Source organism: Balaenoptera borealis (genome assembly GCF_965194805.1).
Source record: "Balaenoptera borealis genome assembly, chromosome: 17".
Lineage (NCBI taxonomy): Eukaryota > Metazoa > Chordata > Mammalia > Artiodactyla > Balaenopteridae > Balaenoptera > Balaenoptera borealis.
In genome coordinates, this window is record NC_138876.1 from 74,613,187 (window position 1) to 74,623,330 (window position 10,144).

Below are 10,144 nucleotides of genomic sequence, written 5' to 3' on the forward strand. Positions count from 1 at the left end.
AAATTAATAATAAAAAAAGGAATGTTCCATTAAAGGACATTTAGGGCCTATCTCCTGTTTTATTTTAGTATCTGCCAAATATATCAAATTAAAAATGTAAATTAGATAGTTTGTGCTGTGTGTCATTTGCTTGTTCTACCATTTAACTGGCGTTTTGAATACCAATCATTGACAGACAAAGTGTTATCTTTTAGTCTAATGTTACATTCTGTAGTAAATGCATGAAGATTCACACACATTAACATCAATTAGTGTTAATGGAGATTAAAAGCATGAGTTTTTGATGCACCTTAGAAAGAAGGTCTGCTTTAACCTTATCAAGTATTTGCCAAATAGTCTCCCTAAAATTGACATTCGAAATGTCTTCAAAATTGTTTGAAAAATCTTTTTCCAAAATTAATGTTAAAATTTCTTCGCAGTGTAACGTATTACAAGAAAATCAAAATAAGCAATTAAAAAGATAATCATTTGTGGTTTTCTTTTTAACCTTCTCATTTTTTGTCTAAATTACTATAAATCCTAACTTACCTATGAATCAGCTTTACTTTCAGAATGATTAATACATTTATTCTCCTATTCCATATTATCTCCACTATGATATTAGGCAGCTAACTTTCAAAATGCAACACTAAAAGGCACCCAATTCTCCAGCCCCGTGCCAGGGTGCCCCTCCCAGCAAGCGGATCAAGTGTTGGATTTCCGCCTAACACACAACACCTGTGTGCCACACACAACCTTATATTAATGCTCTGATCAAATATGCTCTGCTTCTTATCTTCCTGGATCCCTCCATTTGGCTGGTCATCTGTTTGTTCCATTTTTCTTCCCAGCACTATTACTGCTTCATTCACTGGGACCTTGGGAAGAACGGAAGGTAGATGCTTCTGTGATTTGTCATCTTGTTGTGAAAGCCCTCAAATTTTCTGTTTTCTGTTCTGATTTTTATTTTTATCTTTAGTGAGTAATTTTTGTTAAGCACTTGAAATCCTGCTTTTGAATGCAAGATGTACTTCACCTGATGAAAACATATGCTTAAGAAAATTGTCAAAATATACACAAATATATCTGCTTTATTTTCTGCTCACATATACAAACGTTTGCAAAGAAACTGCAAAGTTTATATTACTATGTCTCTAATGCCAAAATCTTAAGTAATATTAACTCAGAATTTCTTAGGCTTACATTTGAAATTCTTCCTTTATATAATGTGGATAATTGTTCAAATGTTTCCCGGAGACCTAAAGTATACATTGTAAAATTGGTGAGAGAAAGGTGAAAAAATATGGACAGAGCAGCTCATTTTTTAAAACAGAAAGTACTATCGAAGTTCTGGGGAGAGAAAGCAATTTATTTTTCAACATCTTATGATCAGGATTATCCTCTTAGAGGGAAAACAAACTAAGCAAAACAAAAATCCACATGGAAGTGACCAGAATGAAAATGATTTTATTAAAACTGGGGACCATTTTTTTTAAAAATCAATAGCACTTGATATTTTACGAAGAATAAAATAACACAAGTATATATAAATATTTCCATTTCAGTGAACTTTGTGCATTTCCATTTTCTCAGTTTTACCATTTGGAGTCCTGGTTTCCATCCTGTTCTCATCTATCTTTATGCTCTCTCTCTTCTATTCTTTTTTTTAAACATCTTTATTGGAGCATAATTGCTTTACAATGGTGTGTTAGTTTCTGCTTTATAACAAAGTGAATCAGCTATACATATACATATATCCCCATATCTCCTCCCTCTTGCGTCTCCCTCCCATCCTCCCTATCCCACCCCTCTAGGTGGTCACAAAGCACCGAGCTGATCTCCCTGTATGCTTTCTCTCTTGACTGATCTCCTCCAAGGCTTTAAATACCAGTATTGGACATGGTGCCCAAGTCTGAATATTTGATCCAAAGTTGTCCTCTGAGTTCCAAGCTCAGATACCTGACAGCTACTTGGCCTTAGGTGTCAGAATCTTAAAATGCCTCAAACAGAACCCTTCTGTCTCCAAACACTCCTGGCTCCACCTTCACACCCACAACACCCAATTTCCCCACTTTCAGTAAAAAGCACTGCAATTCAAGTCTGTTACACAAAATGTGCGGGTCAACCCCTCAGCAAGTCCTAGGCTTTTACTCCTAAATCATGTCCCAAGTCCACCCTTTCCCCCATCTGTCCTGATTCGAATTCCCGCATGTGTCTGATTCAAACTCTCCCTTGCTCAGAATAACAGAAGAAGATCCTGGCTGCCTTTCTTCTCTTGTTTCTCTCTAGTCTATTCTCCACTCAGCAATGAGAGTATTTTGAAACACAAGGCACTGGATGCCAGGACTCTGTTTAAGATACTCCAGTGGATTCGCATTGCTCTTTGAACGAAGTCCGGTGCCACCGCAGGTGTCCAATGCCATCTCACCGCATGCACCCCATCTCATGCTGTGCCCTCGCCACACCAGACTCCTGTCACATCTAGAAATGTTCAAGGCTCTTTCAAAACTGGAGGCTTTGCACATTTGGTTTCCTCTCCTTAGAATGGTTCCCCGCCCTCTGCAGGACTGAGAAGTTTTCCTGACCACCACAGCGAAGAAGACCCCTCCCTACTTCTCTGTGTATATTACACTTTCATCTCCTTAATGGCACTTCATACTTGTAATTAGGTAATCTTTGTTTACATATTTATTGGCAGCCCTTCTGCCCTCAGATATAAACTCCAAAAGAGCAGGCCTACATCTGAATAGCTCACACCTATATACCAAATGCTTGGACTCTATGAATAATTGTTGAATGTTGTTGATTATTTCAAGTACAGGAAGCAAAGAACACAGTAAAGAGAGTGCAGATTCAAATCTGAACCCTGGTTCCATCGTTTACCAGCAGGATAGTCTTGGGCATGTCACTTAAACTCTCTACCCCAATTTCTGAATCTCTAAAATGAATGGTTGTGAGAACTACATGATTTCAAAAGTATCTAGAGCAATGCCTGGCACAGAAAAAAAAAAAAACTCAATGAAGTTTAGCTATTCATTTATGCATTAATTTATTCTCCAAGTATTTACTGAGTGCTTACCCTTTGCAGGGTGTAGTGTAAAATTCTGTGAGTAAATCAGTCTTTGCCATTTGTGGACTTGAAATCCAGTAAAAGAAACAGCATGTACACAAAGAGATAAACACAAATAAAGTTTGCTAAGGGCTGCTGTAAACAAGTAGCACAAACTGAGTGGCTTAAACCACAGAAATTCTATTGTGTTACAGTTCTGGAGGCTAGAAGTTTAATATTAAGGTGTTGGCAAGTTGTTTCCTTCTGAGGGCTTTGAGAGAGAACCTGTTCCATTCCTCTTGCCCAGCTTCCGGTGGTTCACTGGCAATCTCTAGCTTTCCTTGGCTTGTGGAAGTATCACCCTGTTCTTCCTTTCACATGGCGTTCTTCATGTGTGCATGCCTGTGTCCACATTGCCCTTTTATATAAGGATACTCAACTAATTACACCTGCAATTGTCCTTTTTCCATATAAGGTCAGGTTCTGAGTTACTGGGGATTAGGGCTTCAACATAAGAATTTTGGGGGAACACAATTCAACCCATAAGACTATAAGAATATAACGTTTCTTAAGCAAATTCAATACTCTGCACAGTTAAATAACAAGAGAGCTGTAAATGGATTTGGATTTGTAGAAAATTGGCTAAGGCAGAATATTGTAATGATTTCAACATCAATCATGTTATAACTAAAGTCTCATTATTAGCCAAAATTTTAATTTCTCTTTTTCGAAGTTTCATAAGATGAACCAGAGTATTTAAATATAGAAAAAGAATAGAAACTAAATGATTACAAATTATATTTTTCAGGAGAAGAGAAAAAGCTATTAAAATTTAAAACATCTTAAAACAAAAGCATCAGTACACTACATAGTAAAATAAATGTATCTGCATCCACTGCCAGATATCTATGATAAGTGAGGGGTACCCTTCTTAAAACTTAGTTTAAAAATATGTTACCACAACTACACCACCATCATTCAGACACCTCTCAACACATTTTATCTCAGCATCACAGTGTCACAGGTGATCACAAGATGGTCTGAATGTGGAGTGGAGAGACAGTTAACTGATTTTCACTGTGAGAAAAAAATTACTAGTTTTATTTCAGGACAGGATGTTCTCTAAAATAAAAACAGGGTCCATCTAGGTGTTAAGAGCTGCTTGTTTTCTATAAATCCTCTAAAGATTTCTGTTACTGTGGATATGTAAAGTAAGAGTTTGGGATTTTTTAGACCTCATAGGAATATGTGGTCACCTGTCCATAAAGTGATGCAAGGTGCAATAAATCTCCCCTGGTGATAACCATATCCGGGGACAAAGTTGCTCCCTGTGATGTTGAGAAGACATCTAAAGTTCTGTGGGAGCAATCCCTGCCAAGCTGAGTTCAACATTTCATGAGGCCATTCTGAGAAAGCGGCTCAGAAATGCATGTGGAAGAAATTTCAGACTGAAAAACATGCCATTAAGACTCATTTAAATGTGGCAACCAAAAATAATTTACTAAAAGCATATGATCAAATGTTTCACACGTATATAATAATAGAATACACGTTATTTTGAAACAAGAAAAATCAAAAGTAGCCTTACAAAAATGTGTCTAAAGTTCTTGGATGACTTGATGAATGTGTTACCTGGTGATGAACTGCTTTTTCAGAAAAGATTTACTTTGCACAGTTTTCTAGGGGCATGCGCTCACGCTTTTCACATTCTCTCCAAGCTCATTTAGCAGAATGAAGAACGTGAATGTGGAATCTGAGGCAAACACACAAATGTGCTCGAGGGTAGAAGCACAGTAACATGGGAGGTGGCCAGAGTACTGCAGTGAAGGAAGTAGAAAGAAGAGTGAGATTTTGCAAACCAAAGCGCATCCAAATACACTAGCCTCAAAATGGTAAATTCTCTCTAATGATATCCCCAATCTGCGGAGGAGGGAGGTCGGATTTAGTGTGAATGAGATGATAAAAACCTTTCATTTGTTTCTTTAAGTTTAAGAAGGAGGTAATGGACCATCTTTTAATGGTCCACACAGTGACTTAGTCATTAGCACACAGACTCTCTTCAGCAAACGTGTCCTCCAAATACCATTCCCCCTCAACACCCGCACTTATTTGTTGCTTCATAACCCCCATCTTCCAACAGTTGGTGGGAGCAGAAAAAAACATGAAAGGGAAAAAAATGACAGCTGGTTTCAGTGGGAAGAACAAGAGATCTGGGAGTCCTACCCAGCAGTATGCTGGAGGAGGCTTACACCAGATCAGAAAGTTAGACTTTTAGGATTTTATGAGCCAGCTGTAAAACACAACCATTATTTTAAAATAAATAATAAAAACTTTAAATTGTATTAAAAACAGAGGGACTAAATATTTAAAACACATCCTTTCCTCATTATTTTACTGTCTTCCTTTTTCTATGCTTCTGAGGTTATTTATGCTTATTTTATCTGTATGATGGAAATGCTATGTAATGTTGTACTTCAAATTGGCCAAGGTGGGAGTATTTACACCAAAGAAATTGGCAAATGCTAAAAATCAGGGTGTAACATTGTTTTGTTGATCATCTAGACTTAAAAAAGCGATGGAAAACTTTTTTCTAGTAATGTGTATTCAACCTAATGTCATGTCATTATATTGCCAATAGCACAAAAGAATTGAGGCAACCCAATCAAAAAATGGACAGAAGACCTAAATAGACATTTTTCCAAAGAAGACATACAGATGGCCAATAGGCACATGAAAAGCTGCTCTACATCGCTAATTATCAGAGAAATGCAAATCAAAACCACAACAAAGTATCACCTCACATGGGTCAGAAAGGCCATCATCAAAAAGTCTACAAATAATAAAAGCTGGAAAGGGTGTGGAGAAAAGGGACCCTCCTACACTGTAATTGGTACAGCCGCTATGGAGAACAGTATGGAGGTTCCTTAAAAAAATAATAATAGATTTACCATATGATCCAGCAATCCCATTGGTGGGCATATAACCAGAAAAAATGAAAACTCTAATTTGAAAAGATACATGCACCCCAATGTTCACAGCAGTCCTATTTACAATAGCCAAGACATGCAAGCATCCCAAGTGTCCATCAACAGAGGAACGGATAAAGAAGATGTGGCACATACATACAGTGGACTATTACTCAGCCATAAAAAAGAATAAAATATTGCCATTTGCAGCAACACGGATGGACCTAGAGATCATCACACTAAGTGAAGTCAGACAAAGACAAATATTACATGATATCACTTATATGTGGCATCTAAAAAAATAATACAAATCAACTTATTTACAAAACAGAAACAGACAGACACAGAAAACAAACTTATGGTTACCAAAGGGGGAGGGGGAGGAGGAGGGATAAATTAGAGGAGTATGGGATTAACAGATACACACTACTATATATAAAAGAGATAAACAGCAAGGATTTACTGTACAGCACAGGGAACTATATTCAATACCTTGTAATAACCTATAATGGAAAAGAATCTGAAGCTGTACACCTGAAACTAACACAATACTGTAAATCACCTATAGTTAAATTAAAAAAAAAAAAATTGAGGAAATAATTTTCCAGTGCTTGAAAACTATTATCCAATTCCGCAAAGAATCTGCTCATATGTTGGAGGAGGTCATGGAGAGGACCTGACCTCCAGTTGACCCTCGAGCTGGACCCGGGCAATGAGAGGCGCCTCACTCCCTCCCAGTCCTCGAATATATGTCCTGCCCACCATTCCCTCAGTCGGGGCTGTTTCAAGGATGCAGCCTGCACAGAGCAATGTGTTGTTGAGACCATCTGGACGGTAGACATGACTGAACCCAAAAACGCCTCTAAATAAACTGAAGGTTCTGGCTGCTGGGGGAGGGGCGGAGAGCAACTCATCTTGCGGCCGTCCAAGAGGAGCCTTGTAAATTCTCTTGCAAATTAAACCTGCCGCTGACCAATCAGGAGTTGCCTGCCTCTTCTGCCCTCCTTGGCCTCGGGCTATGGGGGAGCCAGTCTAGAATTCCACCTGGGTTCGAACCAATACACGTCATCGATGGACTGAAGTTACAATACCGACTTCCTGGTTTCACTTAACTATTCCTCCTCAAAGGAAATAAACATATTAACCAGCATTTACGTCAGAACTACAGAACCAAGAGTTCATCAAGTTCATCAGACTAAAGAGATTCTGCCAGAATTAACCGGTTATGTAGAATTTACAATAAAGAGTACTGCGTATTTTATTATTATTATTTGTCAAAGTGACTGCTACACATCCTTATATATATAAGATTTATAATGTACTATGTAACAACGTAAAATATACATATATGTTTTGTTTTGTCCGAGATCCAATTATTAAGTGTTTACCGTCACTCGGCTGCCTCTACCACCCAAAACCTATTGATTTGAAGAAGTTGTTTAACTCTACGAGCATCAGCTTCCTCATCTGCAAACCTGTGAAATGGGTGCCTTCCTCAGAGGGTAATTTTAGGGGTAAAATAAAATAATGTTCATGCAAAAACCCGGTATGGATCGCAAATGTTAATCACCATCGTCCATTCAGCTGTATGTTTTCTCTCCTAATACGAGCTCTTCTAAGGACTCGCAGGGTTTACAAAGATGAACGGTGTTTGATCCTTATCCTCAGGCTGCTTACAGTCTAGTAATGTGGAAATCACTAAAATAATGTAAGAGGTTGAAATGTGTTCTAACAGAGGAAAAAGCAACCTACCGTGCAATTAAAGGAAAAGAAGGGATTGGTCTTTACCTGGAGCACCACGGAAGACTCCATGGAGAAGGTGGAATTCTGAGATAAGCTTTGAAGAGTAAGTTGCATTTCTATCAGTTGAGAAGGTGTATGTGGAAAATGCAGGCATTCGAGGCTGACACATGAAACACCAAACACATCACCATCACAAGTATTACAACCTCAGCTAAGGAAATCATAACTGCACTGATAAATCCGCTGCATCAAAAACCCTTCCATGTTACTTCCACATAAAACAGAAAGGATTATGCTACTATAGATTATACGATCCAGTGTGCCCATCTACAATTTTGCATATTCAAAGGTTGACTAAATATTTATTGTTTTCCCAGCTCATAAGCCACGTCCACTTCTAATAACCAAAGTGTAAATTATCCTCTGACCTTCTTTCCTTAATGAAAACATTCATGTTCCAGTGAATTTTCAAATTATTTTTCAAGGAAACTCTGTAAAATACATCCTATTGTTAAATAGGACAAAAGGGACTGTTCCATAGATTTAAAGAAAAGTAGTCACTGATTCCAGATCTATAAATATATAAATTATGCACACATTATGTAAACAATGAAGAACACCTCTAAAGTGAGGGTTGAATGGGAGAGTAAAACACGGAAGAGGAAAGTGAAGCCTTTTAAAACATTCGTGGGTACAAGGACTAACTATTAAAGAAAGAGCATTATTTTATCCCTCAGTTAATGAGCCTTGCAAGGGTTGACATGACTTGGTCAAGCTCACCGAAAACCTTTTTCCTCTTGCTAGTCAAAACATGCTAGCTAATGTTTGTCACTTTAAAAAACAACACTTGGAAGAAAGCTTGACAGAGCATCTACAGAGTCTGTATTAAGTGTAATAAAAGAGCGATGTCTATTAATCTCTCACACACAAGTCTCACACGTAAGGTCTGTGGCCTTGACCTCAAGGGACTATGAAATAGACCACAGGCCCAGGCTAGGTCCCAACAGCACATATGTCAAGATAAGCATTCGCGCCGCACTGAAACCCCTATCACTCTCCACTCTTCCCATTCCATGCACTTCCTGGCAAGCCACTGCGCCTTCTCTCCCTGATGACAGCTGTCAGTCTGTCGCCGTCTGAACACGCAACATTTCTACAAAATCTAAAGAGAAATGGGAAGGGCAGGGGCTGGAACACTCTGTTTAAAAACACACAGCGCGACCTCCTTCCTGGAAATCCGAGACTCCTCAACCACCCCCCTTTCAACCGCAGGAGGGAAGAACCGCCTCTTAACTAAGACTTGGAGCTCGCCCCGTCTCCTCGGACCTGGGCATTCCCACGCACCTTGTCACACAACGTTACTGGAAACCATCCCGAGAAGAAAGAGCCCACAAGCCCCTGTGAAACTTCAGCGGGAATGCGGAGGTGCTAAAGCCAGCCGGCCAACCCAGGGGCGGGGAAGTCGCTCACCCCCCCGGCGCCCGGGCAGCAGCCTCTGGACCTCGTGGCGACGCCCGGCGGGGGCGCGTGAACCCCCGTGCCCGGGGCCGCGGGGAGACCGCGCCCTCCCGCAGGGCGACCCGGTGAGTGCCCGCGGCGGGGACGGCAGTGCGAGGGGAGCGGCGGCGGGGAGGGTGGGAGCCGGCGGGAGCGCGGGGCTCGGCCGCCCGCCCCGCGCCCGGAGCTGCGGCTCCGCGGAGGGAGCCGGCGAGGCCGGTCCCGGGGCAGGAACTCACCAGCTGCAGCGCGCAGAGGCCGATGAGCGCACAGCGCCCGGTGCAGCAGCCCATGGTGCCCGCGTTGTCCGAGCGGCGCGCGCCGCCAGAGATCCGCGTCGTCCGGCGCCGCTGCCTCCGGACTCCCGAGCAGCCCCCGCCCGGCGCTCGCCCGGTCCGGCCCAGGCTCCACCGCCCGCGGCCGCCGCTCGCCGCTCTCGGGGCCGGGCTCGCGCGCCGCCTTTGTTAGTTTCCCGGGCGGGCAGAGGTCAGGACGGCGCGCACGACCCGAGCGTCTGGCGGGGGTCCCTGCCGCCCGCTGTGCGGGTCTGCTTCTTGGGGAGGGGGAGCCGGGCGGGCGGGGCGGGGCGGGGGCGGAAGGGAGGCTACAGATGGTGAGTGGGTGGAAGTCTGTTTAGGGGAGGGGAGTGTGGAGGAGGTGGGCGTCTGAAAAGTGGAGTGGGCCGCGTGTGTGCGTGCGTGTGTGTGTGTGTGCGTGTGCGTGTGGCGGGAAGGGATGAATGGAAGGGAGTGCCGGGGGGAGGGTCGGCCTGTCTTGTTTGGAGCCTGGAGAGGGAGGACGAGGAGGAGAGAATGAGAATGCGAATGAATATGAATGAGCGTGAACGGGGGCGTGTGCGGGTGCTGGAGACCCTCGGCGGCGGGGGAACCGGGGAGACCCGGGCGCGGCT

The 10,144-nt window shown here is 42.2% G+C and overlaps 1 protein-coding gene across 3 annotated transcripts in view; it reads right to left on the reverse strand.

The window, feature by feature from the left end:
* NKAIN3 (sodium/potassium transporting ATPase interacting 3) overlaps positions 1-9,753 on the reverse strand; it is a 510,304-nt gene extending 500,551 nt beyond the window's left edge. For 2 of the 3 annotated variants that reach the window (XM_082364733.1, XM_082364731.1), the window contains exon 1: positions 9,474-9,753. In XM_082364733.1, coding sequence (XP_082220859.1) covers positions 9,474-9,527 — 54 coding nt within the window. In that variant the 5' untranslated portion in view covers positions 9,528-9,753. Of the gene's footprint in view, positions 9,244-9,473 lie in introns of those variants that run through there. The other variant, XM_082364732.1, reaches the window with a different exon arrangement.
* Positions 9,754-10,144: the final 391 nt, after the last annotated feature.